This window comes from Ovis aries, chromosome 1, assembly GCF_016772045.2.
Source record: "Ovis aries strain OAR_USU_Benz2616 breed Rambouillet chromosome 1, ARS-UI_Ramb_v3.0, whole genome shotgun sequence".
Classification (NCBI taxonomy): domain Eukaryota; kingdom Metazoa; phylum Chordata; class Mammalia; order Artiodactyla; family Bovidae; genus Ovis; species Ovis aries.
In genome coordinates this window covers 94,875,465-94,894,778 of record NC_056054.1, presented here as the reverse complement: position 1 = coordinate 94,894,778, position 19,314 = coordinate 94,875,465, and the positions used below count along the sequence as shown (strand labels likewise).

Here is a 19,314-nt window from a genome sequence, read left to right as displayed (position 1 = left end):
AGTTAACTTACATAGTACCAATAATAATAATACACAACTCAATGAAAGCACCATCCCAATGTCACTGAGGAAAAAAAATTCCTTACCTAGAAGGCTTAATACAAAATCTTTAATGATAAATATACCACAGCCTTACAGTTCCTATATTGACACCATTTTGGCAGACAACAGCAACAGCTAATTTCAAACAAATTAGCTAGTATGCAATGCAAGAGAATAATACAAATCTAAAACGTATCAAAGTAAAAGGTAAGTCTCTTTTCTAGTCCTAACTCTTGATCACACAATTCCTTCTACAATGCAAATAGATATTAATTCCTTAAGTATCTAGTAAATATTCTGTGCTAAAATCAGTTCCAAGGTATACATGACTCCTAGCATGTCACACCAAATCCTCATTTTCCATTTCTCAGAATAGAAATTCTATTACAGTTTTCACACACACAGTCCTCTGCCTCTGTTTCTCTCTCTCTCAAACAAAGAATATCATATACACTATTCTTAACTTGCTTCTTTCACTTATTGTACATTGGAGATCTTTCCATATCATTCCACCTCTTTCTCTCTAGTGGCTATCGAATTTATCCTTGGATAGATAATACTGTAATTTACTTAATCAGACTTCTATTCATAGACATATGTTTCCAAAACTATGTACCTCTATAAGATAAATTATAAGAGTGGAATTACTGAAGCCATGGATACATTCATTTGTAATTTCGATAGTTAATGCCAACTTGTTCACATATTTCACATATTTCCATTTCTATCAGAATTTATGACCTGCTGTTTCTCTGTATTTTTGTGAACATAAGAGTTGTCAAACTTTTGACTGCTGCTAACCTGAGAGTTGAAAAAGACTACTTCACTGTCAATTTTATTTTCATTTCTTTTAATATGATGTGGTAATATTCAGTTCAGTTCAGTTCAGTAGCTCAGTCGTGTCCGACTCTGTGACCCCATGAATCGCAGCATGCCAGGCCTCTCTGTCCATCACCAACTCCTGGAGTCTACTCAAACTCATGTCCATCGAGTCAGTGATGCCATTCAGCCATCTCATCCTCTGTCGTCCCCTTCTCCTCCTGCCCCCAATCCCTCCCAGAATCAGAGCCTTTTCTAATGAATCAACTTTTCGCATGAGGTGGCCAAAGTATTGGAGTTTCAGCCTCAGCATCAGTCCTTCCAATGAACACTCAGGACTGATCTCCTTTAGGATGGACTCGGTGGATCTCCTTGCAGTCCAAGGGACTCTCAAGAGTTTTCTCCAACACCACAACTCAAAAGCATCAATTCTTTGGCACTCAGCTTTCTTCACAGTCCAACTCTCACATCCATACATGACCACTGGAAAAACCATAGCCTTGACTAGACGGACCTTTGTTGGCAAAGTAATGTCTCTTCTTTTAAATATGCTATCTAGGTTGGTCATAACTTTCCTTCCAAGGAGTAATATTCAACACTCACTCAAATATCTTTTCAAGCAAAATTCATACACTGCAGAGGATGGAAAACTATACATAACATTTCCCAGATTTCACCCCACCTAAACTTCAAGATAAGGCCTAGGCATTGGTAAGTATACATAAATAAGCAATATCTGGATGGAAGAAGTAAACAACTTGAAGCAGTGGTCTTTCATGCACAGATGCCTGATTCTGATATGGTAGCTCTGACAGAAGTTCTAATGACTAGTCCCAAGTTTCAAAGATAACATGTGGCCAACGGAGGGAATGGGTCTGGATCATACCATAAAAGCCACAAGATATGCTTAAGCATCCAAGTACTGCATTTCAGACTCTTTTGTTGACTATGATGGCTACTGCATTTCCTCTAAGGGATTCTTGCCCACAATAATAGATATAATGGTCATCTAAGTTAAATTCATTCATTCTAGTCCATTTTAGTTCGTTGATTCCTAAAATGTCGATGTTCACTCTTGCCATCTCATGTTTGACTACTTTTAATTTGTCTTGATTCATGGACCTAACATTCCAGGTTCCTATGCAATATTGCTCTTCACAGCATCGGACTTTACTTTCAACACCATTCACATCCACAAGTGGGTGCTATTTTTGCTTTGGCTCCGTCTCTTCATTCTTTGCGGAGTTATTTCTCCACTGATCTTCAGTAGCATATTGGGCACCTACTGACTCTGGAAGGAATGATGCTAAAGCTGAAACTTAGGTATTTTGGCCACCTCATGAGAAGAGTTGACTCATTGGAAAAGACTGATGCTGGGAGGGACTGGGGGCAGGAGGAGAAGGGGACGACAGAGGGATGAAATGGCTGGATGGCATCACTGACTCGATGGACGTGAGTCTGAGTGAACTCTGGGAGTTGGTGATGGACAGGGAGGCCTGGCATGCTGCAGTCCATGGGGTCCCTTGGTGTCTCTAATTTAACTGAAGAGATCTCTAGTCTTTCCCATTCTGTCGTTTTTCTTGATTTCTTTGCACTGATTGCTGAAGAAGGCTTTCTTATCTCTTCTTGCTGTTCTTTGGAACTCTGCATTCAGATGCTTATATCTTTCCTTTTCTCCTTTGCTTTTCACTTCTCTTCTTTTCACAGATATTTGTAAGTTCTCCTCAGACAGCGATTTTGCTTTTTTGCATTTCTATTCGATGGAGATGGTCTTGATCCCTGTCTCCTGTACAATGTCACGAACCTCATTCCGTAGTTCATTAGGCACTCTATCTATCAGATCTAGGCCCTTAAATCTATTTCTCACTTCCACTGTATAATCATAAGGGATTTGATTTAGGTCATATCTGAATGGTCTAGCAGTTTTCCCTACTTTCTTCAATTTCAGTCTGAATTTGGCAATAAGGAGTTCATGATCTGAGCCACAGTCAGCTCCTGGTCTTGTTTTTGCTGCCTGTATAGAGCTTCTCTATCTTTGGCTGCAAAGAATAAAATCAATCTGATTTCGGTGTTGAGCATCTGGTGATGTCCATGTGTAGAGTCTTCTCTTGTGTTGTTGGAAGAGGGTGTTTGCTATGACCAGTGCATTTTCTTGGCAAAACTCTATTGGTCTTTGCCCTGCTTCATTCCACATTCTAAGGCCAAATTTGCCTGTTACTCCAGGTGTTTCTTGACTTCCGACTTTTGCATTCCAGTCCCCTATAATGAAAAGGACATCTTTTTTGGGTGTTAGTTCTACAAGGTCTTGTAGGTCTTCATAGAACCATTCAACTTCAGCTTCTTCAGCATTACTGGCTGGGCCATAGACTTGGATTATGGTGATACTGAATGGTCTGCCTTGGAAACGAACAGAGATCATTCTGTCGTTTTTGAGATTGCATCCAAGTACTGCATTTTGGAATGTGACAGAATGTGGTCCACTGGAGAAGGGAATGGCAAACCACTTCAGTATTCTTGCCTTGAGAACCCCATGAACAGTATGAAAAGGCAAAATAATAGGATACTGAATGAGGAACTCCTCAGGTCAGTAGGTGCCCAATATGCTACTGGAGATCAGTGGAGAAATAACTCCAGAAAGAATGAAGGGATGGAGCCAAAGCAAAAACAATACTCACCTGTTGATGTGACTGGTGATAGAAACAAAGTCCTATGCTGTAAAGAACAATATTGCATAGGAACCTGGAATGTCAGGTCCATGAATCAAGGCAAATTGGAAGTGGTCAAACAGATATGGCAAGAGTGAATGTCGATATTCTAGGAATCAGCAAACTAAAATGGACTGGAATGGGTGAGTTTAACTCAGATGACCATCATATCTACTACTGTGGGCAGGAATCCCTCAGAAGAAATCTCACGTTAGTAAAGTGAAAGAAAGTGAAAGTGAAGTCCCTCAGTCATGTCCGACTCTTTGCAACCCCATGGACTGTAGCCTACCAGGCTCCTCCCTCCATGGGATTCTTCAGGCAAGAATACTGGAGTGGGTTGCCATTTCCTTCTCCAGGGGATCTTCCCGACCCAGGGATCAAACCCGGGTCGCCCGCATTCCAGGCAGATGCTTTAACCACATGTTAGTAAAGTAATGCTCAAAATTCTTCAAGCCAGGCTTCAACAGTACATGAACTGTGAACTTTCAGATGTTCAATCTGGTTTGAGAAAAGGCAGAGAAACCAGAAATCAAACTGCCAACATCTGCTGGACTATCAAAAGAGCAAGAGAATTTCAAAAAAAATATCTACTTCTGCTTTATTGAATATGCCAAAGCCTTTGACTGTGTGGATCACCATAAACTGGAAAATTCTTAGAGTTGAGAATACCAAACCACCTGACCTGCCTCCTGAGAAATCTGTATGCGGATCAGGAAGCAACAATTAGAACTGGACATGGAACAACAGACTGGTTCCAAATAGCAAAAGGAGTACATCCAGGCTGTGTACTGTCACCCTGCTTATTTAACCTCTATGCAGAGTACATCATGAGAAATGCTGGGGTGGATGAAGCACAAGCTGGAATCAAGATTGCCAGGAGAAATATCAATCTCAGATATGCAGATGACACTACCCTTATGGCAGAAAGCGAAGAAGAATTAAAAAGCCTCTTGATCAAAGTCAAAGAGGAGAGTGAAAAAGTTGGCTTAAAACCCAACATTCAGAAAACGAAGATCATGGCATCTGGTCCCATCACTCTATGGCAAATAGATGCGGAAACAGTGGAAATAGCAACAGTATTTTCAAGGGCTCCAAAGTCACTGCAGATGGTGACTGTAGCCATGAAATTAAGAAACGCTTGCTCCTTTGAAAAAGCCCAACCTAGACAGCATATTAAAAGCAGAGACATAACTTTGCCAACAAATGTCTGTCTAGTCAAAGCTATGGTTTTTCCAGTAGTCACGTATGGATGTGAGAGTTGGACTATAAAGAAAGCTGAGCACCAAAGAGTTTATGCTTTTGAACTGTGGTGTTGGAGAAGACTCTTGAGAGTCCCTTGGACTGCAAGGAGATCCAACCAGTCCATCCTAAAGGAAATCAGTCCTGAATATTCATTGGAAGGACTGATGCTGAAGCTGAAACTCCAATATTTTGTCCACTTGATGTGAAGAACTGACTCGTTTGAAAAGACCCCGATTTGGGAAAGATTGAAGGTGGGAGGAGAACGGGACGACAGAGGATGAAAATGGTTAGATGGCATCACAGACTCAATGGACATGAGCTTGACTAAACTCCAGGAGTTGGTGATGGACTGTGAGGCCTGGTGTGCTACAGTCCATGGGGTCACAAAGAGTTGGACATGACTGAGCAACTGAACTGAACTGAACTGATGTTTGAGCATTTCTCCTGGCTGCATGTTTTCAAGCTATAAGTAGATGATTTTGTGACCCTCCCAAAGATTCTGTTAGCTGGTCAGTACCTTCTAATAAATCACTAGATAAAATACATTGTTTTCTGCAACTACAACTCTTGACTAATAAGATAATGAAAATGTTTACAAGTTTCAACATTTAAATGAAGATTTCCAAAACATTTATTTATAGAAAAAACTTTTATGTATTCATCATCCATTATATAAAATCTCCTAGTTATTTTTACTGGAACAATTTGTAAGGAACATTAATGCTGTGAAAGAATGCTTCTGAGTCCACCTTATGTATCCATGTTGTTACTTTCAGATAATAAGATTCTTAAAGTGCATTATTGGGACACAGAATTTTAAATGTTTATTTAACAGAAGCTTAATTATTTTTCAAAAAGTTTGTATCATTTGTATTCCCTCCAAAAGTATATCAGACATTTGTCAAAATTTAAATATAATTATATACTATACTTTTAAACTGGATGCATTTTATTGTATATAAATTAACTTCAATAGAACAGTTTAACATAAACAAATCTGTAAGTTTAAGCTCGCAAGCTTTTTTAAGTGCTTTACCAGGCAGAGAATGTGGAAGGTTAAAGTCTTTTTCAGGCAAAAAATTAAGGTATAGCTCTAAAACCACATAGGGAAATAAAACAATGTGGTCTAAACACACAGTTTAGTGCATGCAGAATTTGGGGCTTCTCTGTGGCTCTCTTCTGTCCTGGATTTTATGCCTAAATTTCTGGTAGCTCTAAACTCTGTCTTCTGACAAGATTTTAAACAGGACTTTTAACTTTCTGATATTTCACTGTTAGTGTAAAGAAATGCAACAGATTTCTTTACATTAATCATGTATCCTGATACCTTGCTGAGTTCATTTATTAGTTCCAATAGTCTTTGTGTGGATACTTTAAGGTTCTCTAGATAGAGTATCATGCCATCTGCATATAATGACAATTTTACTACTTCTTCCCTTCCAATTTAGACAACTTTTATTTCTTTTTCTTGTCTGACTGCTATAGCTAGGACTTGCAATACAATGTGGAACAGAGGTGGTAAGAGTGGGCATCCTTGTCTTGTGTCAGAATTTAGTAGGAAAACTTACAGTTTTTTTCACTGAGTACTATGTTGCCTGCAGATCTGCCATAAATGGCTTTTATTATGTTGAGGTATGCTCCCTCTATGCTCATTCTGGTGAGAGTTTCTGTCATGAATGGATGCTGAATTTCACCAACTGCTTTTTCTGCATCTACTGGATGATCATATGGTAAACTCTATCTTCTGATCAAACCGGTAATCGTAACGGTAATCAATTTTGAATTGGTATTACTACTGTGACTTTGAACATGTAAGAATGTATACAAACATGTAGATGAAGTCAGACATATAAGCGGAAATGTTGGAGAGTGTATTTAAAATGGGATACCAAAGCTTGGTGGAATGTTTTGTCCAACTACCAACACATCTAGAGAAAATGCAGAGGTCAAATTTTGAATGGAAACTGCAGTAACTTCTAAAGCAAAAATAAAATGAAAATTAGTGCAGTAAGGACAATGATGGCTAACATTTAAACCAAGAAAAATTAACACTCTAATGTTTCTCTTTTTTTATTTAGAACTTAAGGGCAAAAAAAGGGACCTCTTTGTGTCTTAGAAAATATCCCTGAACTTTTTCAGAAATGACCTTACCTGCAGACAACAAAGTACACATTTGTGTTTTAGTAAAGAAAAATTTGGCTGTTGATGCTGTTTATTTTGTTTTTATATTCTGTGAAACATGTATTAAACTCTACATAACCATTTCTCTATTTTATCTGACAGATTTCAGACGTTGTTATCCTCATAAATTACATTATTATCTTACTCAGGAAAGGATGCCACTTTGATAACCATTAAAAAATGAGAAGAGACAATACTGTTAAAGAAGTGTCATATATTTGAGGCACATCAAGTAAACATAATAAATCATCAAGATTTTTAAACTTGTGAATATTTAAAATAAAGTCTTGTTCTGAGAAAATAAAATGATAAAGTTTCACATTTATAATATTAATAAATCATAGGACAGAGGAACACTTTGTTAGGATAGCATATAACCCTCATTTGGTTCACTATACGAGAACATATTAATAGAATGTATGCAAAATGTTCTTTATTCTAGTTACACTCTTCCTAAATATAATAAAGGTACTTTGGCATGTTATAAATTATAGTTAATTTTCTGTCTTATTTGAGATATAGGGATTTATTATCTATCCAGTATTAGAATAATCTTATATTTAATGTTTTATTTATTATTAACAGATCTCAAGGATTTATTGTTTGTCTCCTGGAACAGACATGGATCACAGCTTTCAATGTAAAATGATGAAGTAGAAAAGTTAACCCACTGTCTAGAGACAAAGCAACTGACAACCCAGACTCAATGAGGTTGAAATAATCATAAATAATTTTAAATGACTATAATTACTATGTTAAAAGACCTAGTAGATAAGGTAGAAAACATGCATAAAAACAATGAGGAATTTTAGCAGAGAAATGAAAACTGTAAAGGTCAAATGAAGTATTAGAAATAATAATTTTAAAAATCAAGATAAAATAGTGATGAAAAATGCCTCCAACACACTCATAGGTTAGAAGATATATCACGTGACATTACCTGAAAGAAACAGTAACTATAACAGAATCAGACAAACTAAAGATAGAAAGAATATGAACAGGGATAAAAACTAAAACAATAGAAAAACCAGATTCACCAAGGAGACAACAATCCTAAATATGTACACACTTAAGAACAGATCTCCAAAATACATAAAGTAAAAACTGATAGGACTGAATGAGAAACAAACAAATTCATAATTTTAGTCAGAGACTTCAAGACTCCTCAACTTAGTATTCGACAGAACAAGTAAACAGAAAATTAGTAAATTTACAGAAGTTCTGAGCAACATAATTATCTAGTTTGACCTAACTGAAGTTTTAACCCAACCACGACAGAATAAACTTCTTTTCAAGCACATATTTTTTTGATAGACCATATTTTGGCTCATGAAGCAAGCTTTAACAAACTCAATAGATTTTTTCTCTATTCATTGCCCATTAAACAAACTAGAAATCAATAACAAAGATATGTTGAAAATTCTCAAATACCTGGAAATTTAACAATATACTTCTAAATAACTCACCAATAATAAGGAAGAGAAATGAGAAAATATTTTAAATAAAAGGAAAACAAAAACATATCAAAATTCATAGGCTGCAACTAAAGCAAGGCTGAGAAGCAAATCTTTGATTATTAACGCTTATAGACTATTAGGAAAAAATTAAGTTACAAGGATTTAATGTATAGCACAGGGAACATAGTCAATATCTTAAAATAACTTTGATGAAGTATATGCTATAAAAATGTTGTATTACTATGTGTACATTTGAAACTATCAGAATATTGTAAGTGAACACTACTTCAGTAAAAAGATAAAAACAAAATAAAAAAAGGTATCAGATTAATGATCTTACAAGCTTCAACCATAAGAAACTGGGGGGCGGTGGGGAGAATAGGGAAAAAGGTGCAACTTAACCCCAAAGAAAGCAGAAGTAAAGATATAAGAAAAATTAATAAAACTGAACACACAAAAGTAGAGAAAAATCAATGAAACAAAAACTAATTCTCTGAAATAATAATATTAATACACTTGTAGCCAGACTGACAGCCAAAGAGAAGATGAGAACCCCATAGACTGTAGCCCACCAGGCTCCTCTGTCCATGAGATTTTCCAGGCAAGAATACTGGAGTGGGTTGCCATTCCCTTTTCCAGGGGATCTTCCCAACCCAGAGACTGAACCCTGGTCTCCTGCATTGCAGGCAGATTCTTTACTGCCTGAGCCACCAGGGAAGCCTGAAATAATATTAATACACTTTGTAGCCAGACTGACAACCAAAGAGAAAATGAAACAGGGAACATTACTAAAGACCCTACAGATATGAAAAGGGTAATAACAAATTATGTCCACAATTTAGCGGAAACACATTCCCTGAAATAAACAACAAAAGCCACACAAACTTACAAAAGCCACCTAAGAAGAAAAAACATGAATAGTACTGTATCTACTGAAGAAATAGAATACACACATTGTAAAACTTAGTGGGAAAAAAACAAAAAACTCCAACCTCACCTGGTTTCACTGGGAAGTTCTACCAAACACTGGAGCAGGAAATGGAAACCCCCTCTAGTATTCTCGCCTGGGAACCACCCTGGACAAAGGAGCCTGGTGGGCTACAGTCCATGAGACTAAGAGACTGAGAGACAAACTAAAAGACTAACCAACAACAATACACAAACTTCTCCAGTAGAAAGAAACACCTGAACTCATTTCACATCGTCACCATTACTCTTACACGAAACACATACATACACAAAAAGATATGTAAACTATAGATCAATATCTCATACCAACATATACGTAAAAAATTCTCAACAATGCATCATCAAATCAATTCCAGCAATATTTAAAGAGGATAATACAACATGACCAAGTGGAATTTCTCCCACAAAATGCAAGGTGATTTCAAAAATCAACTAGTATAATTCACATTATCAGCAAATAAAGAAGAAACATCATATAATCATCTAATTAAAAGCCAAAAACATTTGACAACATTCGATACCTATTCATAAGTTTTAAAATCTCAGCAAAAAGGAATGGCAGGGAATTTCTTCAAGATGATGAAGGGCATCTACCAGAAAACCCATTATGCTTAATGGTGAAAAACTAAATGCTCTTCCCCTCATATCAGGAACCAGACAAGGAATACACCCTCCTCACTCCCATTTAGCTTTGTATTTAGTGTAGGTTCTAGGCAATGAAAAGAAAAAAGAACTACACAAATAAAACAGTTTTCTATATAGAGAAATAAAACACCTCTGTTCCCTGATGACATGATTCTGTAAAAAGAAATTCCCAAAGAATCTACTGAAAGGAAGGAAGGAAAAGATCACTAAGTTTTGTCCAACTCTTTGCGACACCATGGACTGTAGGTTCCTCTGTCCACAGGATTTCCCAGGCAAGAATACTGGAGTGGGTTGCCACTTACTCAGGGAGCAAACCCACGTCTCCTGCATTGGCAATCAGATTCTTTACTGCTGAGCCACCAAGGAAGCCCCAAAGAACCTATTAAAAATCCATTTAAAAGTGACTAGAATTAACTAGTAAATATAGGATAATCTCAGGCCACAAGATCAATGTAAAAATCAACTGCACAGTGCACAACAATGTGAATGCTATTTTATTATATTACGTACATTTTACCACTTTAAAAAAAAATGATAGCATCAGAAAAGTTATCCAGAGAAGAAAAAAATGTCCTGAGCCAGCTGCAAACTTAAACTTTTATTAAAAGCTGTTTTAAATCAATTGTAGTTATATATACTGACATTGTACAATCAGCAATTAAAATTTAAAAATGAAGTACCACTTTTAACAGCATCAAGAAACATGAAATATAAACCCATCAAAATATATATAAGATCTATAAAATCTAGGCACACCAACAAACAAAATTAAAGAACTAAATAAATGTAGAGATATGTTACGTTCATGCATTGGAAGATATCAATTTTCCTTAAACTTACTGACAAACTCAATATAATCCCAATCAAAATTCCAGCAAGATTATTTTGTGGCAATCAGGAAACTGATTCTAAAGTTTATATAGAAAATAAAACTAAAATAGCCAAAATAATGCTGAAAAGGAACAAAGTTGTAGGATTCATACAACCTAATTATGAGACCATAAAGACCATGATTTCAATTCCATAAATTCATAATTACGAACACAGAATGGTAATGACAAAAGGACAGACATACAGATCAACAGAGCAGAGTCTAGAAGTACATCCACACTTGGTCAATAGATTTCATATATAGTCAGTTAATTTCGAAAAAGGTGCAAAGTCAATTAAATAGAGAAAGGCTAGTCTTTTCAACAATGGCTGGATTTTCAAATTCTAGCAATGGATATCTATATGGAAAGAGATGAATCTCAATCTCTACCCAACAGCATGTAAAATTTAACTCAAAATGGACTATAGATTTAAAAGTATAATAAAGTAAAACTATAATGTATTTAGAAGAAAATTAGAGAAAATTTTTGTGACCTTGAATTAGGCAAACATTTCTTGAACAAAGTATCAAATACTTTGTACCAAATACAAAGTATCAAATGAACCATTAAAGATAAAACTGATAAACTGGACTAATTCAAGATGTGACAACTTCAGTTCTTCAAAAGATACTGTTAAGTCACAGAAAAGCCACAGACAGAAAATACTTGAAAACACACAGGTTATAAAGTCCTAAATCCAGAATATACAGAATATAAAATTTAAAAAAAAAACAAAACAAAACAAAACAAAACAAAAAACTCTGACCATTCAAAAATAATAAAACAAAATTTAATGGCCAAAGACTGAACAATTAAAAAAGAACATGATCTGTCATTAGAAAAAAGGAAAATAAGACCATAATGAGATACTACTACACACCTACAGCTAAAAACAATAAAGAAACTCTCAATAGCAAGTACTAGTCATGACAGAAGACAATTGTTGGAAAAAGAATCTGGTGGGTTCTTCCAAAGTTTACTAACCATTTGATCCAGCAATCCCACTTCTAGATATTTACCCAAGAGACAGAAAAATTTATGATCCCACAGAAACCTAATGCAAATATTTATAGCGGCTCTATTCATAAATTCCAAAACTAAAAACAAATCCACTGGTGAATGGATAAACTACCTTACAGTTACACAATGCAATACCATATACAGCAGTAAAAAAAAAAAAAAAGGCTACTAAATACATGAATAAATCTCAAATGCATTGTACTACAGAAAGAAGCCAGTATTCCCCCCTGTAGGAATGGAAAACCTATCAATTGTTACCAGCGGCTGGTGATAATGGTAAAAGGGAACTTCATGGGATGATAAATTCCTCTATATCTTACTTGTACTCACTAGACTGTATGCACTGTCAAAATTCATATAAATATACACTAAAGTGGGTGAATTTTACTGTCTATGTAACACTTCAATAAGTCTGACAAAAAAAATCCTATTAACTTACTATGATTTTACTGATGAAAGTGAGGTGTACTTGTTAAGTATGTTTCAAGTACTCCTTGTTAAAGGTGATTTTTGGAAATGATGGTTCTGTACTTTGAGAAACTCTAAACTCTAAAAGCTGGGTCAGAATTTCTCAAAGTACAGAACCATCATTTCCAAAAATCACCTTTAACAAGGAGTACTTGAAACATACTTAATAAGTAAATACAACCTTTAACAAGGAGTACTTAAAAACATAAATAATGGTCTCTATTTCAAACCAACTGAATTTCAGTCCAAGACTTCCAAAAAGGAGAATTTAGAGTTGTGGGTGTTTTATTTTTTTAATTTACAGAAATAAATTGCATTCAATTTCCAAAGTGAAGTGAAATGAAGTCGCTCAGTCATGTCTGACTCTTTGCGACCCCATGGACTGTAGCCTACCAGGGTCCTCTGCCCATGGGATTTTCCAGGCAATATTCCTGGAGTAGATTGCCATTTCCTTCTCCAGGGGATCTTCCCAACCCAGGGATCAAACCTGGGTCTCCCGCATTGTAGACAGACACTTTACCATCTGAGCCACCAGGGAAGTCAACTTCCAAACAGACACTTTTAACAAAATTTTTGGACTAAGGAGGATCATTCATTCTTACTGATTCATTCCTTAATTCTAATCTTACTGATTCATTTTCTCCTTTTGTTTCAACCATGTAATTAACTGCAATGGCAAATTCTAGAGGATTACTCCTATAGAGGAGACATAGTGTACAAAATGTTAGGATCTGTGATAAATTTGTCTTACTAATATTCTCAAAATGAAGAAATCATTATCCCCAAGGAACAGAGCTCTATCTGAAGATCTAGTTATTTCAGCAAACCTGTAGACAATTTTAAAAGATGACATGCTGCTAGGGAAATCTTTCATTTTACTAAATTTCATTCACAACCTTTTCCCCAAAACAATTTATGACTTGATTTTGCTTACCTCCTCTCCTGAAAGGTAGTACGCTGCAAGTAAGCCTCCAATAAATCGAATGTTGACTTCAAACACAGACACTTCTGAATTCTGTGAAAACATATTGAAAATGCTAACATATACACAAAGCTGTAAAGGTTTCAAAATATCTTCAATACTTCATATGTTTCTCACAAACACACTGGGGAGAATTTTTTTTTCCACTTTCTACATCTTCATTTCTCATGCAACTGAAATCTCACCTCCGATTTGTTAATGCTACTGAAACTCCTCTACACCTATCAGAACAGCTCCTAGTTGCCATAACCAATGGGCCATTTTTATGTGCCTTACATACGATTATGAAATTAGCAAGATATTTGATGACTTGACTATTCTCCCTCATGAAAGCCTCCATTTCTTAAATTTTGAAATAGTGTTCTATCTACTGGCCCCTTTCTGTTCTATACTATATTCACTACACTATAATATATATTCAGTAAACTGTATGTCCATTTTTACTTCTATCTCTTCTCATGAATTTTAAACACTTTTCTAGTATGTATAAGTTAATCAATGTTAAAGGAGCTACCAAAAAGTAATGACAAGATGATAGATTTTTCAATTAATACTGTTGAAAAACTGACTCCTAGATGAGAAATTTGACTCTCATATATGATATATACATATTTATCAAAATGAAACCAAAATAATTTAGAAGTAAACACAGAAGTACAAAAAAAAAAAAGTAGGAGAAAATGTGACAATATATCTATACTCCCTTGAGAAAGCAGGTACTTTATAAGCATATAATCAATGGCACTGATAACAAATAATGATAGAAAGACTTGAATTTCCCCATAATGAAAATTACCTATAACAAAAAAATCATGAACAAAATTAAAAGACAAGAAACAAACAGAAGGGTATCCACCACAAATATAGAATAACTTACCACATACAGTCTACAGGTTTGCATTTAGATATGGATAAAGATATTGCTGAGAAAGATTCTAATGCATGGAAAGAAAATTGAAGAAGTGGCGAAGAACATGACCAAAGAATCCACAGAATATACAAAATTGACTAAAATAGAAAAATAATATTTCTAATTAACTTTTAAATAAAAATTAAAAGGAAATATGTATTATCCTGAAGTCTTTCCAATATTCACAGGGAGAAGACATCATTTGCTAACATAAGCATAATTCTCTAATATATAACTTTCACAATATAACATAAACTGTTATCCCATCCTCAAAAGCAAAGCATTTATATTACTTCATATATTCCCAATATAAAGCATACTGAAGGATATATAGTAGACATTCACTAAATATAGAGAGGAAGTGAAAGAGGGAGAAAGGGCCTCTGCCACTCACTTGAACAATAATACCTTCTAACCAGTTTCCCTGATTTCATCCTTCCCAGCACTCTATTTGTTCAGTGCTGTACAGCTAGAGCGTAATGTAACTTTTCAATCTTAAGTCAGCATAGATTACCACTCTGTGCAAACTTTTACAATGATTTCCGGTTACACTTGTGATAAAACGACTTATTAGACCCAACATAATCAGATTCCCCACAACCTCTCTGACATCATCTCCTAACAAACATCCCTCTGACTCACTTTACAATTGCACCAAATGGGCCTACCTGCCATTTGAGAATTGTCGAACTCACTTCTGTGTCAGTCTTTACACAACTTGTACATCTCTATGAGCAAATTTCACTTAGAAAGTTTTTCTGACCACACAATATAAAATAGTGAAGTAGATTTATCTCTGGGCTTTCTATTTTGCTCCACTGATCTATATTTCTGACTTTGTGCCAGTACCATACTGTCTTGATGACTGTGGCTTTGTAGTAGAGCCTGAAGTCAGGCAGGTTGATTCCCCCAGTTCCATTCTTCTTTCTCAAGATTGCTTTGGCTATTCGAGGTTTTCTGTATTTCCACACAAATTGTGAAATTATTTGTTCTAGCTCTGTGAAAAATACCATTGGTAGCTTGATAGGGATTGCATTGAATCTATATACTGCTTTGGGTGGTATACTCATTTTCACTATATTGATTCTTCTGATCCATAACATGGTATATTTCTCCATCTATTAGTGTTCTCTTTGATTTCTTTCACCAGTGTTTTATAGTTTTCTATATATAGGTCTTTTGTTTCTTTAGATAGATATATTCCTAAGTATTTAATTCTTTTCGTTGCAATGGTGAATGGAATTGTTTCCTTAATTTCTCTATTTTCTCATTATTACTGTATAGGAATGCAAGGGATTTCTGTGTGTTGATTTTATATCCTGCCACTTTACTATATTCATTGATTAGCTCTAGTAATTTTCTGGTGGAGTCTTTAGGGTTTTCTATGTAGAGGATCATGTCATTTGCAAACAGTGAGAGTTTTACTTCTTTTCCAATTTGGATTCCTTTTATTTCTTTTTCTGCTCTGATTGCTGTGGCCAAAACTTCCAAAACTATGCTGAATAGAAGCAGTGAGAGTGGGCACTCTTGTCTTGTTCCTGACTTTAGGGGAAATGCTTTCAATTTTTTACCATTGAGGGTAATGTTTGCTGTGGGGTTGTCATATATAGCCTTTATTATGTTGAGGTATGTTCCTTCTATTCCTGCTTTCTGGAGAGTTTTTATCATAAATGGATGTTGAATTTTGTCAAAGGCTTTCTCTGCATCTATTGAGATAATCATACGGTTTTTATTTTTCAATTTGTTAATGCAGTGTATTACACTGATTGATTTGCAGATACTGAAGAATCCTTGCATCCCTGGGATAAAGCCCACTTGGTCATGGTGTATGACCTTTTTAATGTGTTGTTGAATTCTGTTTGCTACAATTTTGTTAAGGATTTTTGCATCTATGTTCATCAGTGATATTGGCCTGTAGTTTTCTCTTTTTGTGGCATCTTTGTCAGGTTTTGGTATTAGGGTGATAGTGGCCTCATAAAATGCATTTGGAAGTTTACCTTCCTCTGCAACTTTCTGGAAGAGTTTGAGTAGGACAATCTCTTTAACAAGTGGTGCTGGGAAAACTGGTAAACCACTTGTAAAAGAATGAAACTAGAACACTTTCTAACACCATACACAAACTCAAAATGGATTAAAGATCGAAACGTAAGACCGGAAAGTATAAAACTCCTAGAGGAGAACATAGGCACAACACTCTCCGACATAAATCATAGCAGGATCCTCTATGACCCACCTCCCAGAATATTGGAAATAAAAGCAAAAATAAATAAATGGGACCTAATTAAAATTAAAAGCTTCTGCACAACAAAGGAAACTGTAAGCAAGGTGAAAGACAGTCTTTGGAATGGGAGAAAATAATAGCAAATGAAGCAACTGACAAACAACTAATCTCAAAAATATACAAGCAACTCTTGCAGCTCAAGTCCAGAAAAATAGATGACCCAATCAAAAAATGGGCTAAATAAAATAAGAACTAAATAGACATTTCTCCAAAGAAGACATACAGATGGCTAACAAACACATGAAAAGATGCTCAACATCACTCATTATCAGTGAAATGCAAATCAAAACCACAATGAGGTACCATTTCACGCCAGTCAGAATGGCTGCGATCCAAAAGTCTACAAGCAATATATGCTGGAGAGGGTGTGGAGAAAACTGTTGGTGGGAATGCAAACTAGTACAGCCACTATGGAGAACAGTGTGGAGATTCCTTAAAAAACTACAAATATAACTGCCTTATGACCCAGCAATCCCACTGCTGGGTATACACACCGAGGAAACCAGAATTGAAAGAGACACACGTACCCCAATGTTCATCGCAGCACTGTTTATAATCACCAGGACATGGAAACAACCTAGATGTCCATCAGCAGATGAATGGATAAGAAAGCTGTGGTACGTATACACAAAGGAGTTATTACTCAGCCATTAAAAAGAATACATTTGAATCAGTTCTAATGAGGTGGATGAAACTGGAGCCTGTAAGCCAGAAAGAAAAACACCAATACAGTATACTAACGCATATATATGGAATTTAGAAAGATGGTAACGATAACCCTGTATTCGAGACAGCAAAAGAGACACAGATGTATAGAACAGTCTTTTGGACTCTGTGGGAGAGAGAGAGGGTAGGATGACTTGGGGGAATGGCATGGAAACATGTATAATATCATATAAGAAACGTATCACCAGTCCAGGTTCAATACAGGATCCTTGGGGCTGGTGCATTGGGATGGTACAGGGAGGGAGGTGGGAGAGGGGTTCAGGATCAGGAACACGTGTATGCCCATAGCGGATTCATGCTGATGTGTGGCAGAACCAATACAATATTGTAAAATAATTAGCCTCCAATTAAAATAAATAAATTTAAATTTTAAAAAATAGTGAAGTAATCCCTCATCACTAATATTCTTTATTCTGTACTATTTCCCCAATTAACACTTATCATCATCTTAATATGATATAATTCTTTATTTGTAAAAGTCAAACCTTTCCTTACAAGAAACAGAAGAGAAAGTCTAGAGAACAGATCAGAGAGGATGAGGAAGAAACATTATTTATAGGAATAAAGAGAGAATCTTCCTAAAGTGCTGAAAATAAAAGTCCTCAGACTAAAGAATATTATGAGTCCTTTACAGAATGATCTAAATACAGAATGGTAAAGAAACTGTAGAAAAACAAAGCAAAGAAAGAAAGTATTAACAAGGGGAGAAAAGACAGATTACTTTTTAAAAATTAAACTGACAGAATACTTTTCAACAGCATATTAGAAAGACAGTGAGACTGTATGTTTAAAAGGTTAAGAGAAAATAATCATCAACCTCTAATTTTATACTCAACTCTAATATCTATTAGGAGAAAGTTTGGCTCTCATATCCACATGGCTCCCCTTGGGTATCTTCTTAGAAATGTTATTACCTTCAATAGTCATCAGATATAAAAACAGCAACTTCTCACCACTGCTTACTCCTGTTTACTCACCAATTTACTCACTAATCTAATTTATTTACTCTTCTTTAAGAGTAAGAACTTATCATTACCTGATATGTTATATATAACTTGAATATGCATTTACTATTTTTCTCCCATACTAGAATATAAACTAGTATAAACTAGAGATAAAACTCTGTTTTGCTCATCCCTATATCCATAGATCCAGAACAGTGTCTGTCACAGAGGAAGCACTCAATAAATATGTTTATTTTTCTAATCATTACCTAATTTTTCTATTCATTACTTTAAACGAAAACTGGGACCAACTAGACAACAATTACACATAAGACAAGAAGGAGATCAGCTAAATTATATTTTTCAGAAGAAAGAGAAACTGATTTATTTTAAACTTTGGTAAGTATACCTATTAAAATTTCAAGAGTAACCCCAAAATAAACAGAAATGGGAAGTATATAATCAAACTAGTCGAGGTAAAAAGAGATACAAACTAAAAAATAATAGAGGAAGAAACAGACATGAAGTAATTTAATCTAAAATAAGAAAGAGAAAGTAAAGGCAAATGAGAAGCACAATAATAATATAGGTAGCAAAATAATGATGGAAGATCCAACTCCAAAAATATGTTACCATACTAAATGTAAATATTTCAAATTTAACAGTTAAAAGATTGCAAGACTGGATAAAAGCAACAAAATCTAAGTACACATCATATGTAAAATATACAGCTAAAACAAATGACACAGAAAGGCTAAAAGTAAAAGAATGAAAAATAACTGTGCTGATTATTAAGCTATTTTTTCCTCAGCTTCAAATCCATCCTTTAACATTCTACTTTGGTATACAGAAACTAGAACTCTTCAAATGCATTTCTCATTTGCCAGTGGGCTCCCTAAGAGGCCCTGCCAATGACAAGAAGTGCTATAAAGATAATACAAGGATGAAGGAAGGAAAAGGAACTTATTCCTTCTAGTTTACTTCTGGTTTCTGACAGTGTCTAACCAGCCATGGTTCTTCACCCTGGCATTTGCTTCCAGGTTACAGTTCC

The 19,314-nt window shown here is 35.2% G+C and overlaps 1 protein-coding gene across 2 annotated transcripts in view; it reads right to left on the bottom strand.

Moving 5' to 3' along the window:
• MAN1A2 (mannosidase alpha class 1A member 2) overlaps positions 1 to 19,314 on the bottom strand; it is a 157,992-nt gene that overhangs the window by 65,931 nt on the left and 72,747 nt on the right. Inside the window, exon 5 of one of the 2 annotated variants that reach the window (XM_004002381.5) lies at positions 13,355 to 13,435. The exons of the other annotated variant lie outside the window; for it this stretch is intronic. Coding sequence (XP_004002430.1) covers positions 13,355 to 13,435 — 81 coding nt within the window. The remainder of the gene's footprint in view (positions 1 to 13,354; positions 13,436 to 19,314) is intronic. 2 annotated transcript variants of the gene reach the window in all.